At 36.7% G+C, this 24,518-nt stretch overlaps 1 protein-coding gene and 1 long non-coding RNA gene across 2 annotated transcripts; both read left to right on the top strand.

Moving 5' to 3' along the window:
* Nucleotides 1-5,684: 5,684 nt before the first annotated feature.
* Nucleotides 5,685-13,155, top strand: LOC144448900 (uncharacterized). The gene is made up of 3 exons (XR_013482144.1): nucleotides 5,685-5,732; nucleotides 11,655-11,749; nucleotides 13,102-13,155. It is a non-coding gene; the product is annotated as an uncharacterized LOC144448900 (long non-coding RNA).
* Nucleotides 13,156-13,175: 20 nt separating this feature from the next.
* Nucleotides 13,176-24,272, top strand: LOC144449745 (uncharacterized). Its single transcript, XM_078140321.1, has 11 exons — nucleotides 13,176-13,533; nucleotides 13,938-14,369; nucleotides 14,980-15,426; nucleotides 17,064-17,519; nucleotides 17,784-18,212; nucleotides 18,559-18,984; nucleotides 19,193-19,615; nucleotides 20,079-20,507; nucleotides 20,807-21,247; nucleotides 22,397-22,831; nucleotides 23,301-24,272. The coding sequence occupies exons 1-11, from the start codon at nucleotides 13,176-13,178 to the stop codon at nucleotides 23,375-23,377; spliced, it is 4,353 nt and encodes a 1,450-aa protein (XP_077996447.1). The 3' UTR covers nucleotides 23,378-24,272.
* Nucleotides 24,273-24,518: the final 246 nt, after the last annotated feature.

The raw sequence follows: 24,518 nt of genomic DNA, 5'->3' as shown, positions 1-24,518 counted from the left end.
ACATGCAATATCGAAAACATTATCATGATTATTGCAAACCTGCATGTATATGATATGCAAGTGAGGACACGGTGGTTCTATTCGCTACACACGAAATCGCGTGATCGCGCTGTATGATTTCTATTATCCTTATGGAAATTTTCCGTTTAAATAAAACATGTAATAATAACAGAACCCCATGCACAGCCTGAAATAGAAACATTGGTAATGCAGTAAATGCCAGCAAATAGCGTTATTTTAATGGTAATTGAACTAAATATATATTGCAATTCTAACCCCACTTTTACTTCCTATAACCTACATTCCTAGAAAGAATTTATTCAAGCATTCATGAAATCCAATGTCGAATACATCTCACTCACTTCATGAACTCTTAATGTGTTTGTATTAATTACCATAAACATGTTTGCGTTACTTTGACAACGACCCCAATTCAAAAGGGGTCAAATTATTATGCCGATCGAGTCGATCGCAACAATTGACTTGAAGTGTTATTTGCTTGTTTTGTGGAAAACTGTACATCTATTTATAAGAAAATGGTGCCTATTGCCTTCAATAACAACAAAGTACTGAACCTGTTTGTTGAAAGTTGTAGGGACTCTTTAGATGCAACGTGCATAATCAGGGAGTGAAGCGAGGGGTGAAATAAACTTCATGGCGGAAATTAAATGTATTCGTTGACATGTGTAACCATGGAGGTTTAAGGTAAACCTCCTTGGTGTAACCATTAGGTAAAGGTATTTCAGTGTATGCATCACTATGGTGTTCCTTTCACAATAAATGAAGCTAATTAGATTACACTCGCCACTAGTCCGTTTTTTTAACAGGTAGGTCTAAATTACATATGGTTGACTCTATTGTAGTCATGGCAACACATACATACACATCCACAACGAAGTGGGGATAAAGTAACATTTATTATTGTAATTAGAGTGAAATTAACAAAGTTTTAATTATGGTGTTGATTGATATGTGTCATGGTCGAGAGGTCGTTCCGCATCTTGCCTATGTATTGACAGCCGATCAATATCAATATCACACACAAGTAACGATACAAATGCAGTCCAATTGATTTCTGAACAGTTGCTCTTAGTTGGTATTTCTCCCCGACAGAGTAGCATATATTCTGACTTGTCGTGTCCGCAAAAGATGCATATACGTTTAAAAAAAACGATCAATTGGCTTATATCTCGTTCATAAATTCGGTTTATTTCAACACACTCCTTTGAAAAGCTACTTCCCTTAAAAGTATACGTCACCAATAAAAAGCTTGAAGGATTACGGAAAGGAGTGATACCCTTACTGTTCTCCTTCACCTAGTATTCTCTGTTGCTATGACAACATAATATCGATGCATAAAGTCTGAGGAAATGGTAATTGACATTTTCTCTTTATGAACGTCATAAGTAGATTATATACTGCGACTTGATTCAGTTACTCGTCAATACATTCACAATTGCTATGAACAAAAAAAGGGAAACGAAACATGTATTTGCCTCAAATTTATGGCGTAGCCATAGGTCAAAATGTAGAACTAGATTTCTTCCATTGGTGATAGGAAAACATTTCGACGGTAAAAGTTAAAGAGTCCATTCGTGTCAGGAAAGCACTGCGACGGTAAAAAGTTAAAGAGTACCGTATTAAATCACAACGATTACATTTTACGACATGACGAAATGAGCAATATTGTATGAAAACTCATTCAAATGAATCATCATTCGATGTCAATGATAAATTCTATCACGAAAAAGGAACTTGTCCACCCAATGGTCAACCTATCAATACCTTGTTGTTATTTCAGCCATGGATTATGGTGTTTTACAACTAATAGAATGGATAGAGTGGATAGAGCCAAAATCAATAACCGCAAAGCTTTTGTTCGTATGTGGAATCCACAGCAGTTTTCCCAATAACAGACTGATACTGGCAATTTCCATTGTTTTGAATAATTATTATATATGTCTGTCCGTCACTTAGTCTATCTCTTTACACCTGTCTCGTATGTATGTATGTATGTATGTATGTATGTATGTATGTATGTATGTATGTATGTATGTATGTATGTATGTATGTGTGTGTCTGTCTGGCCTATCTATCTGTCTACCTATTTATTTATTCATCTATCTATCCATCCATCCATCCATCCACCCATCTACCTATGTTTGTATTCTTTCGGCGAAGTGTCACTCGTAAGGGAGAAATAGTATCCCAAGTATGAACTCAGTATTTCAGCGGTAACATTTGATCAATCTGGCGTCGTTATTTGATATTTGCATCTCTATACATAATTCAATTGCGGGTTATGCTTTCCAATGCATAAATCATAACCAGCCAACTGACACATGAGTATTTCGCTTAAATCTGATACGGCACGATGGCTTCAAAAACAGAGATATGTAAAATGAACATAATCCAGCTAATAGAAATCCCTAACAGGGCCTCTAAGATATGGATTTCCGATCACATCACCTCTCGTGTAATCATACCAGGTCGCAGCTGTAGCATTTTCAATGTCACATGTGACACTTAGTTGATTGAACAGACTATGATAAAAGCTTGATGGTGATTACCATGATTTCACATTAGTAATAAATACTAGTTCTACATGATAAGCACCTCCTCGTTGAAAAATGTACATTAGACGCTAGCCATTTAGCTTTGATATACGTCCCTAACAATACCTGATATTATAATAGTAGTGTGTATTACATGTAAAAGGACTGACGGGTTTCTATTACATTGAATGTGACGGATTAGCCCTGGGTATGTCATGATTTCATACATACCGTTATGTCATTCGGTAACACACACACACACACAGACACACACACACACACACTCTCTCTCTCTCTCTCTCTCTCTCTCTCTCTCTCTCTAAAAAAGTCAACGTTCGAAAATCTAAAATAAAATATTTGAAAAAAAACTATTCATTGACTGTTCAATTTCATACGACCTACTAACTGTAATACTTTCAAAAATTAAGTTTCAACAAACAACACAAGCCGATGGAGTCTTCTATTTAGAACGCCTGAAATTGATTTAATTCAGTTTGCTACTGAGTGACAGCCGAGGTCATCACCATGACAACTGCCCTCACCACGGACTCTAAAGCTGGTTATTATAAATTAGGTATTCATGTCACACACAATGTTGCGACTCGTCTGATATATTTTACAAAAAAACATCCGCAACATCAAGAAACAAACGTGAATGCTTATGAAATAAGCCTATCCACTGTTCGTTGTATTCAGACATTTGAATAAAAACTGTTTTACGGAAGGCAAACTAATCCGTGCATGTTCAATATGCCGACTTTTGACAACCCGTTCATGTTTTAATGACAGTACCATATCAAAGGAGGATTAAACTAGAACATTTCTGAATCAATCAAAACTGGCGATCCAACTATTATGGCAGGGTAGGGTAGCATTTATACTCTTAAGTACATACACATATTCACAGCTATAGTAATGATAGGTTAGAAAGATAAGGAGGACATAAACTATTAAAATACATTATGAGAGGAGGAAGGGGAGGAAAAGGGGGAGGAGGAAGTCGAGGAAGACGCGGTGGTGGATGATGATGATGATGATGATGATGATGATGATGACGACGACGACGACGACGATGATGATGACGACGACGACGACAACGACAACGACAATGACAATAAACAAGGGAAAGCAAACACGTAGAAGTTGAGATTCTGGTGCACGTGAATGTTATGGACATTCCAAATTGCAATATTAATTCGACTTCCTGTGAATGAATACAAAGCAAAAGGAAAAGTCAAATTTCCTGATGTTGTAATATTGAGTTTGTTGTATCAGCCTTTTGATCTGATATATAATACTACGCCATTAATTCCATTGCACCTGCACAGTGACTATTAAAATCATCTGGTTGCTGATTAATATGTAATAAATTGTGTTAATTGTTCCATATAACAAGTGATCATTTCCAGAGGCTGGGCAACTCTACCACATATTGACACCTTGTAACGGCATTATGTAGGAAACATATAATGTGCATCAATTTTGAAAAATGGAGAGACAACAAATTGATATATTACAATGACAAACAGACAACCTGCAGAAAGAACGTTGTTTGCCTATAGGCCAAAATCGTTTTAGTATTGGTACATTTTATCGTCTGGTGCGACAAAATCCCAATCTTATTAACATTGCTACATTTTATCGTCTGGCTCAACAAAATCTTACTAACATTGCTACATTTTATCGTCTGGCTCAACAAAATCTTACTAACATTGCTACATTTTATCGTCTGGCTCAACAAAATCTTATTAACATTGCTACATTTTATCGTCTGGCTCAACAAAATCTTACTAACATTGCTACATTTTATCATCTGATTCATCAAAATCTTACTAACATTGCTACATTTTATCTTCTGGCTCAACAATCGTCTGGCTCAACACATATCTTACTAAAAAAATATTGTTGCATTTTATCGTCTCTCCACAAACAATCTTACTAGCATTGCCACATGCTAGCATCTGGCTCTACACACATCATGTAATGTTGCTACAATTTTTATTATCTGGCACCACGAAAATGTAAGCTTAATTGCCATGTTGCAATCTTTTTTCAAGGGTGCATGTCACCTACAAGTAGTTCACACAAATAGAATGTAGCAATGTTGGTAAGAATTTTGTCGAGCAACACGATAAAATGTAACACACGCTTAAAAGATTAAAACATAGTAACGTTATTTTTCACATTTGTTGTTGAGTCAGGCGATCGATGTACTGTTCCTGTATGACTGGCTTCTGCTTTCATTTAATGTTGATGTTCACTTCTAGCTGATGGTAAAGTAGTTCACATCTCACCACTGAATCTCCATACTGCTGCACTGTAATATTTTACCAATAGTGATTTTAGTTCATCTTTTCTCAATATGCAGACAGTAACAGTTCAAGGTCTAGGTGACGGCCATTGTAGGAGATACTATACTAGTACAAGGCGCGACACTTACTATTTCAAAACGTGCATGTACACCTGATTTACACATCGTTTCGTTAAATAAGATTGCCCTACTGAAAACCCCAGTATCACAAATTTGATCTTTAACTATTACAACAAAATCCTTCCAGTGAGATCTCTCAATATATGAATGATGATGTATCATGTAAATGAGGTCATTTTTCACAGTTTCATTGACATTTCACAAAGCAAACTCGAAAGTGAGAAAGCAGGGCACAGTGGCACACGTTAGGGATTCGGTTTTGTAGCAAAACCTATATTTTCTATTCACTTTCTCTGATACAGCTGGAGTATCTGTGAAGTATAATTTAAGAGATCGCTAAAATAACACAAAGCCAATAAAAAATAACAAGTAGCATTATTTCAAATGTTTTTAATCACATGTTTAAATATGCGAGGTTTCTTTGGACTTATACGTACAGCGTATCCACCTCATGAATATCGGAATGAAATCATTCCCATGAACCAATCCAGATGAATAAATAGTCTGCTTACACCCTGTCTCCTAGCAACCCTGTATTTAGAGATGATGGTGAATTGAAGTTGTGTTCAACCAACATTACAACTGATAAATATTGGTCTGTTTATCGCGTTGCTATAGGAATAAGATACACAGCGATAGAAGAGAAAGTACCACATATCGACAACTGGAATTCTCTATCGCCATCTTTCTGTGTGAACCACAAGAACACATATAGACATCGTTCATCGGAAAAAATAGCGACACAGGTACGTATGGCTAATTTTCGGTTCAGTAGTCAAATGAAACAAAGGGAATTAATTTTACCGTGTGGCAACATAGATGAAGCAAAGATGTAGTTTTAAACATTCGATGAAGATGGAATGATTTAAACATTGTGATAGATATGTTTGTGATAGAAGTAGTGTTTTCGTAATCGTTTTAGAGGTGGCTCCCACGTAGTCTCTATGCAAAAGATGAAATTTGTAAAATGACGCTTGGTGAATATTTCTGAAATAATTCACCCTGTCACAACAAATGTGTTAGACCTTGAAAAGACAATCAAATATATGGTAAAATCGTTATTGAAACTCTTAGATCAAATATTGGGGAACTAAAAATTTACAACAAAGATAATTCAACATATGTTAGTTTAGCGCGTGGTTATTTGAGAGAACCGTATTGTAAAGAAAGGACTGATACTGAATGTAGACTTCGTGGTCGCCATGTTATCATCATCATCATCATCATCATCATCATCCCCAACCTCATCCTCACCTTTGCCGTCGACATCGGCATTTGCATCCTCCATAGGCCTCATCACGAGCATATATATGAATATGTACATTTCATCTATAAAACCGATTTGACTTAGTTCCATGATTAGTTATAGTTATTTTTGAAATCACAAAGTGCACAGCATGGGAATTGCACATCACTGCCTTTTTCGACAGACACGATTCACTGGTTTTTGTACATAATTTATTCGTTGTGATGGAGGCCAGAATAATATGACTAACCTTCAATATATATATATAAATTTAATTCCTTTCAAAGTGATGAGTTCAAAATCAACCATACTTGTTTCGGTTTTTATGTTTCATTATATTTTATCTCCTTTTATTATGTGTCATTACGTTACTGTATTTACAGTGTGGCTTATTAGCATTTTGCATGCGGATTCACAGTAACACGAAATACACGCGACATGAGTCATCGAAGACCTTCGTCTAACAACGCCGCTAAATCAACGATATTCTGTACAAAAACGCATCCTAATACTAAATAAATTACTTCTGTGCAAAGGTAAACAGAACAAGTCATAAAAAGTTAGTGATTAGCTGTGACAACCACTATTTAATTTGTCAGAATTCGCATTTTTGCCGTAATATTTTGTCCTTTCAGCCTATCAAACAAGTCACACTTCATCAATCCATCAATTGATGTCGAGGAATCATATTGGTATTTCTAAATTAATTCTACCCTCATACAATGCAATCAATATTGCTATAAGAACGTTTTGAATGATGAGCCATGGATGTTCCCTGTACATATTATTCCTTTCAAATGCCAGTTATGATTAAAACTGGTTGAATCGACATTACATTTTGGCTTGACTATTTTATGATGAGCATACAGCATGAAATTTAAAGGGCAGGATTCTGTATGACCGTGTTATTTTCTGGTTAAGCAAATTTGTTGTTTTCTTATCCAATGTGGCAAAAATCCGACGATACTAGACGTGATTAAATATTTAAACATGTAGGGAAATTTTAACCTCATAATGCCCTCGAGAAATTGCCCCTGACTCGTCTGCGTCAACGCAAGTGACTCCGGGCCAGTTATCCCATAAGCCCTCAACACCATGCTCCTTCTTGGTACAAGAACGTTCGGAGAATTAGAAAGAAATCAGTTAAACGGTATTATTGTTGTAGCCTGGTTCGTAACTTTAGTTAATAGTCTTTTCGTATGCCAAATATTAAAAAGAAACATTATTTTTTGTATATAAAATTATGTTTAAACGCTTCCTTCTAGTTTACTTACATTTTTCCTCGAATTGTTGATTCGTTATATTATTTATTTCTAGTATTTGCTGGTTGAAATGAATTGAAAATTAAATTAGAGATACAGATGAAGGTTAAAACAGACTGAGAAAAGCGTGTTATGGGTTTAAACACAGTGAAAACCAGTAAAAACAAATTGTCAGGCTTGGTGTAAATCTTGCTACCATTGTCATCGTATCGACGTAAGGGAATCAAACAATGTTGGTAAGATTCTTATCGCCAGATGATGAAAACAAGCAGTGTTAGTAAGATTTCTTGTCAAGCGAGAAGATAAATTGTCTGCAATGAAAAAGGTTGCTTATCCAACTAGACAATTTGTTTCTAATTCTATCAACTGATTTCCATCGAATATGTACCATCTGTATAACTATATAACTCAAAGCATTTATTTGTATTAACAGCTGAAAGCAATCGTATTCCAAATGAACAACATGCCAATTTTCAAGCGTCAAATAAGTTTAATATATTGAGAAAAGATATCATTTTCTACAATATAACGAATGTCAGGTGACAGTATTACCAGCGGTTCAAATGTGCACGGAACAAACGGCCATGTAGTCTGTTTTACCCTTCACAGAAGACATCAGATATTACGTTAATTAGAAATACCAATTGGCGACTCAGAACACCGTTTTGAGGATAACCTCACAGGGGAAAAATCGTAATGAGCAAAATCTGAATCAACAAACGAATCACGTCTCTACGTATATATGCATTCGTGATGGAACGAAAAGCACAACTGTACGTACATTACCAAACATGATTCAACACAAATAACGCGCAAAATGCAAATACTTATTTTTCCACATATGTAATATTTTGTACTATAATCCAGTCCAAACACATTAGGTATACTTATTGCTAGATTATGTCTGTTCTAGTTGGAGAATGCATTTGAAAACTGAAAAGGAGTTAGAAATACGTACGTGTTTAATTCAACGAGCGAATAACTACGGACAATGGATGTAACAGCGGGCTATATCGTAGAACACAAAGGATAGCATAGAGTGTACGACACTTATCATGGTATCTTAGCAACTGTAGTAACCTTTTTTACTGAGTAGTGAACCATCAAATCATAATGCAAACTAAACTTCCAGTGATATTATTTCGTAATTTCTCCGCGGCCCTCTGATAGTCATTCCCCGTAGATAGCTTCTCCGTGTCTGCCCGTCTGATTATATTGGTGTACGTATGATTGTCTGTCTGGTTTTTTTTTTATATTGAGCAATAGTGTTACATTGAGATTCTGGGATCAACTCTTACGTGTGTTAAAGTCGCGAACGTGACAGGAGATTGAAATATTGAAATATATACACTAATCGGATTTCCATTACATCTAAAAAAACCAACGTATTTTCAGAGATTAAGTTGGTCACTGCCTACGTTAAAGACTTCGTTTAATATAGCGGGAGATCTGTTGTTCGTCTGAGCTCTTTTCATTACTGATATAGTGCGGGAGGGAAGTTCATTCGGGCAACATTTTGGAGGAATCCGGTGTTCCTCGTATGAAGCTGAAATTTTGGACTTTACACTATATGTCATTGAATTTTGTGTCATTTTACGTCGATTTGGTCAGTGACGTTAGATATCGCCATTTTCTTTTCACTGCAGTCAGACTTATAGTATTGAATCAAACCAAGTCAGTAATTCAGTGGTTTATTATAGACATGTTTACATGCATAGGGCAGAGTTGACTATGGTTCATTGATTTTGGCAACCGTTATAACTGAAGATCTGCAGTTTGATTCCGAATTCACATGTGCTTGGTAACAGCGAAAATCAGTGCTCGCCATGATAATATTTACCCACTATGATAAAGCATCAATGTTGTCTATCATACAAGGTATTATCTATTGGATCACAAAGTCAGTGATATTTTGATGCTTGGTTTTATTAATATTACAGTTAATGACTCATATTACTTTAATATTAAATGAAATTAGATCGGCATGCACAAAGCTAGCAAATATAGTAAACGCTCTAACAGAATAATAGATTAATATCGCATAACAATGAACTAAATAAGACAGCGCCCCTCCACTCTTGACAAGTATTTATTTCTGTGTGACTAATGGATGAAAGGGTTTTGTTTTTTTAAATTTCCCCCAAAATGGTCAAAGTCAATGTCAACTATATATATTCTAGCAGAAGATCATATCTGGTGAGACAGGGACAGATATTTATACATACATACATACATACATACATACATGCATGCATGCATGCATGCATGCATCCATCCATCCATCCATCCATCCATCCATCCATCCATCCATCCATCCATGCATGCATGCATGCATGCATGCATGCATACATACATACATACATACATACATACATACATACATACATACATACATACATACATACATGCATGCATACATACATACATACATACATACATACATACATACATACATGCACGCACATCACACACACCCACACATACATACATACACACACACACACACACACACACACACACACACACACACACACACGACTTCAAAATTACGAGTCTCAGATTCAACGATCCACGGAAAATAATATACAATAAGGTAAAATAGCGAATTAACAAATTGCAAGATCCCCGGCCTCACTGTAATGATCATAATGATCATATGAATTTGTCTCCACTTTTTGAACGAACTCGTATTATCCGACGTATATCACTTCTAGACTTCACATTTAATCAAAACGTTATAACTGAAAACGTGCAGAACTGCGTTGGCATGGTGAAGTTCTGTGTACAGATGCTGAGCTTTCAAATCGATTTATTCACCGTATGACTTGCTGTGTATGCAATCCATATGGAATGATTTGTGAACCAGTTACCGGAAGTCACGTGATGTTGACGTTGCCATGCAAAAATATTTCAACACGCTTGGGTTTGAGTGCACCGTGCCGACAGAAAGAAGCTTTACTTAACGTTCGCGTCATATGACTTATTCAGTGAATACATACCAGCAAATTAAAGAGTCAAATGTCGTGATTTTATTGTATTTCTTAAATGTCAGGAGAACTCTGTAATATTCGACATTATCGTAGCTGAACTTCAAATTTGCTATGGGTTTTCATTTATTTGTCGGAAAACTTCGAATGCTAAATCATTCTTGAGTAATTAACCAATAAAATATCATCGAAGGGTGTTTTAAAAATTCCTGTTTTAGAGCCTTTTAATTCAACCATTACTCACTCGTTTGTCTTAATATCAGCAGCTTGCACTCTTGTATTATCTCCCTCACTAATGAACCACGTTTACTTAGGAAGAATGTCACCGATTTCGTTAATTTGAATTAGCCATGGTAACATACAAAGGCAAAAAAAATCCTTAAAATCACTTGATTTGTGTCAGCTGTTATCACATTTTATATAAATGTCGGATGTAAATCATATTGATATTCTATTTATTAGTAGACATCAGTTTAAATTTTCTATCTTTTTCTTTACCTTGGTCTATACAAAATGGCTCTTTTTGTTTAGGAGCCTACTCCCTACTTTCGACTAAGTATTTTTTTTAATGTTGCAAGATTTGTTTTAAAATGTGAATAATATGTGTGTATGGATATTGTTTTCCTTTATTTCATTAAGAAACAAATTACTCCTCTCCGTTGCATTCCTATTATGACAACACGTGATCTTATAAGAAAGGTCTTCTCTTAGGAGTCTAGCTGACGTAATGTGCGAGACTTGGATGGAATGGTTGTTGTGTGTCTTTATGTATTTAAGTGTACACGGGCTTTTCTCATAGTCAGTATCTTTTTTCGGACGATTTAGATAATAACTAAGTTACTCATGTCATGCGTGTCTCATGCACGACAAAATATTATATGTCTAACTCATTTGACGCTTGGTGGCGCCATTAATACTGGAATAGCGTTGGGTGCAATATACTACGCCGTTTTGGTCGAAGATTGGTACACCTGCCCTATGACAATTACCACGAGTATGTATGACAGGTGTCGTGGTTTTGAATGCCTGTCTAGTACGTGTCTTATACAAATTGAATTATATTGTATCCTGCCACTTGTGCAGTAAAACAGTAAACTTTTTATGCATTTGCTTTTTGAAACTGCTTTGTATTGTCTTCGAATAAACAACGCTCACATTTATCTTTGAATCTAGGTTGCCGAAGATGACAAAGTTGACGTCAAAGAAAACAATGACGGTATGTCTACATGCCGCTGTGTATTTCGTCTTAACAACTGTAACAGTAGCAGGTAAGGACCAAAAGAATGAAACTTTTATGTTTTGCCTTCGTTCTACAACATAATTTTTGAACACAAAGTCTGTATGTATCATTGGTCTACATGTCTGGCGGGTTCTTTCAATCAGAAAGTTAAACCGGGCAAGTTTTTCAAAAATACTTCACTTTAATCTTCATGCCACTCTTTCTGGTCCGAGTTTTTAATTGTAATTATGTAATTTACAATTTACAGTGAAACCGAAATGTCTCTTTTTCGGACTTTTTTATGTGAAGATGTGTCCGCTATCCTTAGATGTTAATCATATTTTGTGAAGAAAAGAAACATTACAATAAAAACAGTCAAACTGAAAAGCAACGTCTTCGAACACGACAAAAACCTTACTAACATTGCTTTTTATCCTGTAGCTCAACAAAAGTCGTACTAACATTGCTACATTTTATCGTCTGGCTCTACAAAAATCTTACTAACATTGCTACATTTTATCGCCTAGCTCAACAAAAGTCTTTAGTTACTAACATTGCTACATTTTATCGCCCGGCTTGATACAATATTTAAACAATAATGCACGCCCTCCCAGCCCATAATGGACGAAAGCAAACTTTGAACGACATAATGGGCGAGGCGACAGCCGAGCCCATTATGGAGTGCAAAGTTTGCTTGAGTCCATTATGGATTGGGAGGGCGTACATTATTGTTATTATTTTATAGTTTTGCCAATTCCAGTGAATTTGTAGACCGAGAAACGCAAAACAACGTATAATATACACAGCGTTGAACATCGTCTGCCATATTCGGCCCAGAAGCTGAATACTAATCATAGCGACACACGTACGTACACGTACACACACATATACACTTCGATGAATTTCATAAATGCGTTGTATTTTTAAACAGTAGAAATTACAATCATAAGTAACAACATACATTTGGAAAATGCCTAGTCGTATCAAGAAACAGAATAAATCTCATCTCTCATTACGGACATAAGCTTGTATTGTTATGCTCGTTCCGGGGCCGCGATGCCCAATAACGGAGTACATTATCAGTAATAATGTACAGCGATGACGTCACAAAATTCACTGGAATTGGTAATGCTATAATATAATAAGTAATATTGTAGTCACATTAATTGACCGCGGATCACCTAGAGGTAGCCTAGTCAAAGGTAGCAAGGAAAACGAGCAAAACGATAAAATGCAGCAATGTTAATAAGAACTTTGTCGAATTGTTTCAGGTTAAATGTCTTCTATAGTATAACTAATGTCAAATATTTTTAATATTCAACTGCTGCGTGGCCGGTGCATGCTTATTTCGTCAGTGACTTAGCAAGTGGCTAGATTTATTTTTAATGTTTTTTCTCGCAGTGACAAATTTGGATTGTCGTTTCGACATAACTGGGGGCGCTAACATCGTGTTCGGTCAAACAAACACCGTAGCAATGGATATCACAGTGACACCCAACTACAACGATCTGAGCACGGCTGGAGATTTAAAATTAGAGGTGTTCCTGACATCTGGTGGTAGTTCTGATATTCATGATACAGATTTTACCACAGATAAGACAACAGTGGTACTTACATCGGCCCAACAAGCTCAAGCCCTTCAAACAGACACAGATACTGTCCTACAGGATGTGGAGGTGGCGATGGATTTCTCTGCCTCAGCTGGTTGCTATGATACCGCTGGTTATACAAGTCCCTACATCATTTTATGTATGAACGTGGACAAAGCATCTACTGAAGATGTGCCAATCGTAATTCCGGATATTTACTGCAAAACATTGACTTCTTGTAAAAGTAAGTAACTTTACATGGCATATACTAACTTTACTGTATGGCTTAGCGGTCTTGACTCTCAGGCTGCAAGGCCATGATCAAGTAAATAATAAACACATTGTCATCATATTGAAGTACCCATAGGCTACAAATGTAAAGGAATGAGCTTGAAATTACATCAAACTCAGAAGTAAAACAAAAATATATTTCGTTAATCCCACTAACACTACAGTGAGTTGGCCTTTCCAACTATTATCAGGAATGGTTAAGAAAGACAAATACCTCTAATTCCTGGAACTTTAAAGTTGATGAGGACAAGTGCATACAGTTCTTGTTCACAATATGTTTACTGCATAATACCTTTATTTTAGTCATTTTTTGCATTCGTGAAACTGACGCATATTTCGTCCATTCATATCGTTCAGGTATAATAACTGTAGCAGCTGATGGGGGTCCGACAGTTGCGGCCACAGATACTCATGATCTTGCCGTTATCTATGGAACAAGCAAAGACTTCACACTCGACATTACAATTGGTCCGGACGTAGCGGCTAAAACAGCTACCTTTACAGGCGCTGGCAATGCACTATTTGATGTATCAGTTTATCTAGCCGACGCTGATGGTGTAAACTCCACAGTTCCTGTAGCTGCAACTGTTGCTGCATCTGATGTCTCTGTTGCTCCTGTAACTGATGTTGAATTGGCCGGTGTCACTGTATCACTGAGTGATCTTAGTGGACTCGATTGCGTCGTAACGACTCAAGTTTGTGTTGATATAACACCAGCTGATGGGTCAGCTTGGCAATGGGGTACCGGAATGGAAGCAAAAACAGCATGTGCCCAAGTCACGTGTACCAGTAAGTAATATCATTTATATTGGTATTCGTTTACAATTTGAATTGAAGTATTGTATTCACTTTCTACCCATATTTGGCCAAGAGTTCCTTTATTTACATACAGTCCCTTGCCTGAATGTTCATTTCACCCTCAAACGTTTTCTATTTTATAACGTACAAAATTTTTTATTTAAAAAGACTTTACATTCGCACTTCGCATCCACTGACCACGTGTGTGTGTGTGTGTGTGTGTGTGTGTGTGTGTGTGTGTGCGCGCGCGTACATGTCTGTGTCTGCATATGTGTCTGTGTGTCTATGTGACTGTGTACTGTAGTCACTATTGTAAGGAGGAAATTAGGAAATTCAATAAATGTTTCATACTATTACAAACATTTACAATGACATTTTCAGACAATAAATGTCTGAAAAAGTACTTTTCTGTGCTGGCCTTGAGAAAGCTACACACGATAATAGAAAGGCATTTCATTGTATCTTATAAGTTTCATTGTGCCATTCATAGTTGGTTTTAGTTTTCTCTCTCTTGGTCATCAATAACTAGGCACAATACTTTGAATGTCCTTTGTACAACCATACTCAATATTATATTAATGTGGGTTTTTTCTGTCATCAGGTGAAATCGAAGTTAGCCCATTACCTACCGTTAATACTAATAACCCAGACGGAAACATAGACGTCGTCATGGGAACTGTAGAAACGTTTGTTTTGGACATCACCTTGGCGACAGGCCATAATACGGCTAAAATAGCTAAGAAAAGTGATACCTTGTTCGCAGTTGCTGTCTACTTGGCTAGCTCAGCCACCGGTGAAGGTCCTATGGACACCAAATCCACCGCAGCTGTGACGCAAGCTGATGTGATAGTTGAACCTGACAAAAACTCTGGCGATAATGTTGTTGTTATTACTGCAGTTAGCGATGTCGTAGATTTAGATACATTAAACTGTGACAGTTACGGTTATGTATGTGTCGATATTACATCGGCTGACACAAACTTATGGAAGTGGAAAGATGCTGACACTACCGCAAAAGTAGCATGTGTTGAAATAACCAGTTGCCAAGGTAATGTATAATCATGTCTGTTATCAGAACTTAAGAAGTTATTTTCTTATTGTATTGATAATGATTTCAGAGTTTAATAACGTACACCTTGATATATGTATAAAAGTGGTTTCCGAAGGTGGTATTTTGTAGAGCAGTCCAATACTGGGATATTCGAGACCGAGACGCCTATCATGCTCTGAAATAGAAAACAAAACACTATATCGTGTACTATGTGTTTGAGATGGAGAGTTGATATTGAAATTACAACGACACCGTTATAGTATGATAACGATGCGACAATTTGGTGTTGTAATATGATTATTTTTTTATAAACGTTTAAAACGATCAAACGTCTGTGAATAGATAAGCTTGCGCACAAGATTGTCTGGACTCTGGTATTTTTACCTCCCGTAAGAGAGTGTTATGTTATTCTTTTGCCTGTCTGTGTGTCAGTTTGTATATGTGTATATATGTGTGTGTGTCTCTCTGTCTGTCTATGGACACGATATCTCAAAAACTACAACATTGATTCTGATGAAACTTGCTACACATCTTCCATATGGTAATGACAAGAACTATTTAGATTTTGGTAAATATCTAATGAACAGTAATTATTCATTTTCTTAATTAATCGTTTTTAGTAATTAGGCTATAACTTTGGAATGTATAATTCAAATTGAATATAATTTGGTACATACGTTAACCATAACAAAGCGCACATATATGATGAAGCCTGTTGGCATAGGGTTTTAATTCTCATGAGTAATTTGCATAATTAATTAACTTCGGTAATTAGGCTTTATCTTCAGAATGTAAGGTTCATATTTCATATAAGTAGGTGCACCTATCAAAATAACAATATGCAGAAGTTTGTTGACACAGCCTTTACTTTTAATTAGTAAGTTGAATAATTAATGATCTTCGATTCAGTAATGAAGTGATATCTTGGAATGCATGCTTCAAATTCCATATAAGTTCGCACATTCATCAACAATAACAAAGCACACATATCCTCTAAAGCCCGTTGATATTGCTTTTAATTTTAATGACTAATTTGCATCATTAATGATTTTCGGTAAGTTGACTATTTCTTAAGAATGCAAACTTCAAATGTCACTTAACTTGGTACATCCATCAACCATAACAAATCACTCGTCTTTGATACATTTGTTTATGTAGTTTTTAAGTGAGTGTGATATGTAATTTGTATCAATAATCATTTTGATAATTAATGAGGCAATGTCTTTTGAATACAAGCTTTCAATTTCAGATAATTTAGTACATGTATCGATTATAAAAAAGTGCATGTGTAATTCAAAGCTTGGTGTGATTATAAACTATATATAGTTAATTTGCATAATAAATGATTTTTAATAATTAGGTAATATGTTAACTATACAAGCTTCAAATTTCATATAGTTCATATAATTAATTTCCAGTTAAGTGGTACATGATGTATATTAGCTATAGTTGAGAATTTTGTATTCCAAAAATCTATGGTTTTGCCATTTACGACAGACATTCAGCTTAGCTCTGGTTTAAAAGTAACGACAGGTCCAAAATAAATCAAATATTGCTCGTGTTCCTTTACAACATTTGAGATACACTTGATGATATAATGCTGTTTAAGCCATACTTTTGTTGTTTTATTTCAGGTGAAATCGTTGGAACTGCGGCACTAACTGCTAATGCTGGTGCATCGGAAGATTTAGTTGTTGTCATGGGTCCACAAAGAACATTCCACCTCGATGCTGCAATAACTGTGACAGCTTCAAGTCAAAGTGCTACCGTTGATGCTAATGGCGATGACATGTTCTACATTCAGATTTATCTGGCAAGTGCTGGAACAGGTACCAACCCATCGACCAAGGTCAATGCTACAAATTTGCCGACAACGTCTGTTCAACTGTCCGAGACCGAGGACCAAACACCTACAACGCTTACTGATATTCAAGCAACACTGGACCTGGATGGGCTAGCATGTGCATCGTTTACCCACGTCTGTGCAGATATCATTCCTAAAAGCGATAGTCCCAGCGAACCCTGGAATTGGTATGGTAAAGACGTGGAAATTGCGTGTGTAGCTATAGCAACAAGTACTGCGTGTTCAAGTAAGTGCTGTCTTTTGGCAAATCACACAACATCCAAAGGAACCTTTGAATTTCTCACACATCTCAATGAATGGAGCTGTAGACCAAAGGCAGATATTGCAATGCAAAGAGATTAAAACAGTATACATGTATTATCCAAAAGAGAAAATGTACAAACCTAGCATGTGCTTCAATATATTGACGCCCATTTCAGTGTCTTATAGTTGTTGCAATATAAGTAAATAACTTTGGAATTTTAACATTATTCTCTCCTTCTATTAACAGTCCAAGTGACAGAGGATACGATAGAAGTCGTATCAAATGATGGTGGAGACCTCAACATTCAAATGGGTTCTAAGAAAACATTCCTGTTGGATATGACGCTCACAAGTGCTGCTGAGACAGGTGAACTTGCCCTCGCGGCTAATGCCCTATTTGCGGTTCAAGTGTACCTTGCAGCTGACGATGCAGGGGGAACTCCATCAACAAAAGTAGACGCTGATACACTGCCAACTGATGTAGTTACAATTGATACGACAGCAGCTACTGGACCTGTCCTTATCACAGCAACTGATTACAGTCTTGCTAACTATGATTGTAGTATATACACTTATGTATGTATTGACATTGAGCCAGTTGACGTACAGTGGGCATGGACATCCTCCCCCCAAGACACATTAAAAACAACATGCACACTGCTTGGGACGTGCACAAGTAAGTCTATATCAAATTTCAACATTTCCATGCCTCTGTTCATGAAAAGTTTGTGGTTTTCGTATGCAGTGATATTGACCTATTGTAATCTATTAAATCTCTAGATCAATTTCCACAACATGTACCAATAATTAGTAGTGTGACGTCCCGTCTTGAGGTGAAGCAAATGTTAATTTACGATATCATTAAATTAGACAATCAGTCATTTTACAACTTCACTTTCAAGACGTGGTATAAAAAATCAAACTAAATTGCAAAAAATCCGCAAATTATAGATACTATCACATATAATTGGACAATAATTAACATTGCTTTCCAATACACCATCGTTCTTGTCTCCATCTAGGTGTAATTACGCCTGGAACTGTGACGGCTACAGCTGTTGATACCAATGTCCGTATGGGAACCAACGAATTGTTCACTCTATCGGTGTCAATTCCTGTGGTAGCTAGTAGTGCTGTAGTGATGGGTCCTGAAGCAAGTCTCTATTACATGGAGGTTTACCTTTCTAATGATAACACTGGAACAACGCCATCAGATAAATTCGCTGCTACAATAACCAGCACCGAAAATGGAATTATAATGTCTGTGGCTGCAACTCCTGCTGATATAGCTGGTGTAACTGTCTATGTTAATCTTGATGGTAAAAATTGTGATGACTATAGTCACGTGTGTATCGATGTCAAACCTCACGAGACAGCTACGTGGGAATGGCAAGATGTCGGTAAAAACGCAAAAACAGCTTGTGATACAAATGAAATTACATGTACAAGTAAGTTTAACATGGTTTATTCAAAGTAGAATATCAGTAACACGAAGTATGGTTGCTCTTTTTTGAACACAATTTGGTGGCGAATGAAAGTTCTCCCTTCTCATGCTAACTTCAAGTGTCATATACAAAGCTCGTTTTACGAATTTATTTGGTACACCTAAATCTGTTCTGTAAGTGAATAATTCTTTTGTCTCCTTTCTTTTCCAAGGCCAGATTACGGCAAACAACGTTGAACTTACGTCAAATGATGCAGGAGATTTAGATGTAGTGATGGGAACAAGTGAGCAATTTCATTTGGACATAACAATCACAACGGGAATTGAAACAGGTCAAATCACTGCTGATGCGGACAACTTGTTTGCTGTCAAAACCTACCTAGCTGAAAGTAGTGGACAAAGTGGTGCTACATCTGTCAAGGTCGATGCAACGGTCCAAGCAGATGCAGTTACAGTTGAGCCATCGTCTGCAATATCCATATCTAACGTCGTCGTCAGTGCTTATGATTTACTTGGCCTTGGTTGCGACGACTTCTCGTTTGTGTGTGTGGACATTTCCCCTTTTGACGACACCTGGGTGTGGAGTACAGGCGGCGATAGTTTCCATGCTTGCGTTGACATAACTATATGTTCCAGTAAGTTTCATAATTTTTTCATTTCTTTACATTAAATTTTTTAATATTAAATTAATCTAACCACACTGTATATACTTAAAGTGCTAATGCTGCTCTATGGGCTTTGCATTAACAGAGTAGTCCTCATACGAGACTCATATACTAGCATCTACAGTAGACCTAGTTGACTCAAACGTTAATAGTATTTTACAGGATGCAAATTTTATTTTTGATATCCCTTTTTTAAAAAATGTTCAACATGACAACCGTTTGCCAGGAAAGACTTTAAGGACAATCCCGTCCTTAAGGAATAAAATGGCACGTGAATGCCTTCAACTTTTATCCGGAACATACTTCTAAATTTGTTGATATCTATATCGGATTAATTGGTACGTACACGCATTTCACATTACTTAATATATCTCAACTTCAAACGTTAGCTACCTATGTTCCTAACTACATGCAACATGATCTTTTCTTTCAGGTGTGTTGAATCCGGCATCAACAAATCCCTTAACTTTAGCAGGCGCAAATGGTGACATCGAAGTAGCGATGGGTGCTACTGACACCTTTCTATTAGATCTCACCATAGCTACGGCTGATACAAATACGGGTAAAGTAGTTGGCACTGCAAGTGATCTGTTTGACGTTAATGTGTATCTAGCAACAGACAATACCGGGAGTGGCAATACTGCAAAAACAGCTGCAACACTTCCATCAACAAGCTTCACTATCAAAGATGCAAACCAACAAGTTGTCGGTGATATTGATGTAACTCTAGACTTATCAAACACTGAGTGTACAGGATTTACACACATCTGCGCAGATGTAATACCCAAGACTGGCGCTGCTTGGGAATGGTATAACAGTGCTACTCCTGGACCAGCCTGTGCATCAACATCAACTTGTACAAGTAAGCGCTTTGAAGCTTAACAAGTATAAAACTAGAAATCAATAAAAAGGTTCTTAGTAATGGATTGGTAATACCATTCTTTTTATATTGTCATTTGCTTCTGGGCAGGGTACAACAAAATCATTTTTCTGGAATAATTAGACAACTCTAATACATGAAATTAAGTGTCATCTATGAGATGCACGGGACACTTACATGTAAAGTAGCTAGGCATGCATCCTGACGAAACAAAAAGAACTAAACAAATACTCAAAATAATCATACCGGTAATAATTCTTTCTTTCTAACTCTCTTTCTAGCGGCACCAACAATCACAACATCAGTTGCAAACTCAGATGGAAATGGAAACTTGGCCGTAGTGATGGGAGAAAGCAAAGTTTTCCATTTAGACGTCACTGTAACACTTAGTATGGGAGATGCTGTGAGTGGTACAAGCTTGTATTCAATCCATGCATACCTAGCTACCGACGCCAGTGGAAGCAATCCTAAACCGTCTCAGAAAGTTGCAGCAACCATCAGTGACAACACCATCGGTTTTAGCGACGGCACACCAGCTGTGTTAACAGACGTGACTGCAACAATGGACTTCACAACTTCTTTCAATTGTCAACAAGCTATCAATAGTTTCTATAGCCATGTTTGCATTGACTTGTCCACAAATCCATCGGCTTCTCCCTCTTGGTCAGCGACGTCAGCCAGTACAACATCTATATGCATCGTACTGTCACCATCCTGTACATGTAAGTATTCTGTCAGATAGAATAATTGCGCTACACCCATTGATGTCTTTCTTTGTAAACATACCATGCATGTATGAAAATATTTAAATAAAGAGTCATAAATTAAAATTTGATATTGTTAAGAGAGCAGGTATCAAATGGTTACGAGAATATCCCACAAGTCTCTGATATATATTCTCAGACATTGCTCCCTGAAGTAGGATTAGGCGAAAGGAGAGGAGTTAAGGCACATCCACAATATACATTTTCCGATTTCAACTTTATTGAACGTCAGGCAGAATATATACAAGGAAACGAATAAAACAGTTTTTATCAAAGCAAAGATGTTTTCAAAGAAAGTCACTCAATGTCGTAGCTCAGTAAGACTTTGTATGTAATGAGGATATATGGTATAATGAGCGCATTAATCTCGTGCTGTTAGAAAAACTACTGATATTCTGTAATCCTGATAAATTATAAGTAGCCCAACAAAGTCTCTACGAGACGCTAAGCTACATCCACTCGAATACATTTTCAAAGGAAATCGCTAAGTATTTTACATATAGATATGCTAGTGTATGTGCACGTGTGTGTGCACGTGGGGGGAGAGAGAGAGAGAGAGAGAGAGAGAGAGAGAGAGAGAGAGAGAGAGAGAGAGAGAGAGAGAGAGAGAGAGAGAGAGAGAGAGAGAGAGAGAGAGAGAGAGAGAGAGAGAGAGAGAGAGAGAGAGGGGAGGGGGGTTTAGGAGACTGCATATTCTTACACAATTTCAATCGACCAATACGACTACCTACATATGCAAATGAGAATGTATGAATTTTCAAGTAATTCATATATGAACTTTATCCATATTTCGTGACGTGTCCTCTACTTGCCTCGATCTGGTTTCCTGGGACGCAATTATAGAAAAAATAGCATCGTTTCGTCTCATTTTAAAAGTTGAATTCAAATAATTGCCTATTACCGCTTTGAAATACAAATAAACTCTCGGGATCAACTTGTGAGTTCTGATTGTTGATAGGTACCATACATTAAAGTACTATAAGGTACACATGACAATGTTGATTTTTGTCCCCCTAGCATGTGGTAAAGTGTTACTACATGTACCGAGATTTGAAAATAATCGTACGCTTCAAAATTAAAATTTTCTTTTTATTTCTTCATCTCCAGCCCAGCCATTGTTAATATTCTCCTTGGCAAACCTGGCAATCTCATCACCAAGTAGCAAGAGAATAATAGTGGGCGAAAATAACGAGGTCACCTTTAGCGTTGACGTTGAACTTGACGCAGACTCGGATCCTGCAGCTGGGGATAGCAACTGGAAGATCGAAGGTTTCTTAGCATCGTCTTCAAGTGGCGGTGACGAAACCGGTAAAGTATCGGCAACGACAGCATCCATGACGTCACACATTGGTCATGACCTGAACGCAGGAGATAGCTACACCTTTGAGGATGTAATCGTCAATTTACCGCTAGGACAGATTCAATGCGGAAACCTAAATCATTACTGCGTGGAATTGTCACAGGCTACCGGCGCTAACTGGTATTTCAACACCTTTGAACCATCCACCTACACCACCTGTACAGCAATAACATGCGCTACAGGTAAAGCAAACATCTCATTCTCATCTGACTTCTACATGCAACCTCTAACTCATGCTTTCTAACCCCACCTGCTTCTATAGAGCTCATGCCCTGTAGATGTATAGAACAGCACATCCCTAAATACATGACATGTCATATATTTCTGCACGTCCTGTTGAAAAACAGTAAAATTGGTGCTGCAAGTTGTCTATATTGCAATTGCATGTATCATCCTTAAATAAAAGTGAAGCAAATAACTCAGTAGTTCTGTAAGATCTCTTTCCACCCTTTTCATGGTCGGGTAGATGTACAACAGAACAGTAATGGTGCAGTATGCGATTATGTGACATCACTTTGTTCAGAATAGCATGTCATTGATATTAAAGAAGTTGTAACACTCTTTGTAATTTGACTCTCCTTGTGAACAGATCAGTAATTACAAAATGAAACTATGAAATTGCTAATTTGTATTATCTCTTTTTCATTTCAGATGCTGCAACTTTGAATTCGTTACATCTCTTGCTTGGAATGTTCACATCCATTGCGACTTTATGGTACAACGTTTAGCGTGAGGATTATCCCGTTTTCAGACATCCGAATAAAACATTTGTTTTCTCAACTCACGTCTACAAAAGGAGAGTTTATTATGACGAAATCGCCGGCTCAAAATAACTTATTCAATCTACGCCCGTTGAGGTTGCGCCAATAGTATCGGATATTCAAATTCCATTCAAATAAGATATTTACATATATATTCATTTTGTGATGGGACACGTCATCATTCTTTGATGCTCATTGTAATGACTGCTACAGGTACAGTGTTCATAGGATAGTAGAGAGGTTTGGATACAAGTATTTACTATTATGCGTAGCGTCATAGTCATGTAATTCGAAGCAACCAAAGCGTTCTGTATCGGACGATGCTACCTCAAAATGGTTGTCCATACGTAACAGTGTAAATACGTACTAAGCTTTTGTAATTTCTCTTCTATCAAATGTCATATTTTTTATATCAAAGTACGGGAACCATAACTGTAAACTAACTGTTCGGTTTTTCGTTTGGGTAGTTGCGGGAAAAATGGCAAAAAGACCGACATGTTTAGAAAACAAAGTCATGTGTGTGGCCTTCCAGACAGAAGATGCCAACGCGCGCGTGCGCATTCCACTATCTTTCACCTTTGCGTTAAACTAAACACAAGTTTGTACGCGTCATTACGTGTACTCTTGCACAATAATGCTCCCGTAGGCGTACGCGTTTTAATGTGTATCTGAACCTCTCTAATGATGATATCCTTTGGGAATGTTATGTTTGTACACATGAACCTGATCCAACGGTCACTGAGCTAAAGACTCGATGGCGGTTGATTCTGATTCATCAGCACATTTGCAGCACTATTACAATGGACCAAACTTATGAATGAATGAATGAATGAATGAATGAATAAAATTTATTTCACCAGATAACAAAAATAAGCTACACTTTCAAAGACACATATAATACAAATATACAAAATGAATACAAAAGATATATATATATATATATATATATATATATATATATATATATATATATATATATATATATATATATATATATATATATAACTCGGTGAATATCAATCTGCTAAGACAGCGCTCTATACCGCAGTGGCAGAGCGTAATAGTTATATAATTAAACACACACACACACACACACACACACACACAC

The sequence above is a fragment of the Glandiceps talaboti genome, chromosome 18 (assembly GCF_964340395.1).
Source record: "Glandiceps talaboti chromosome 18, keGlaTala1.1, whole genome shotgun sequence".
NCBI classification, from domain to species: Eukaryota; Metazoa; Hemichordata; class Enteropneusta; family Spengelidae; genus Glandiceps; species Glandiceps talaboti.
This window is presented reverse-complemented; position numbering and strand designations above follow the sequence as displayed.

What these genes read in the sequence shown, in the direction of transcription:
- LOC144449745 (XM_078140321.1), top strand. Translation starts at nt 13,176, where the DNA reads ATGGATATCACAGTGACACCCAACTACAACGATCTGAGCACGGCTGGA. An exon ending in AACAAGTACTGCGTGTTCAA is followed by an intron (nt 17,520 to 17,783) that starts GTAAGTGCTGTC and finishes TTCTATTAACAG; the next exon opens with TCCAAGTGACAGAGGATACG. An exon ending in ACTGCTTGGGACGTGCACAA is followed by an intron (nt 18,213 to 18,558) that starts GTAAGTCTATAT and finishes GTCTCCATCTAG; the next exon opens with GTGTAATTACGCCTGGAACT.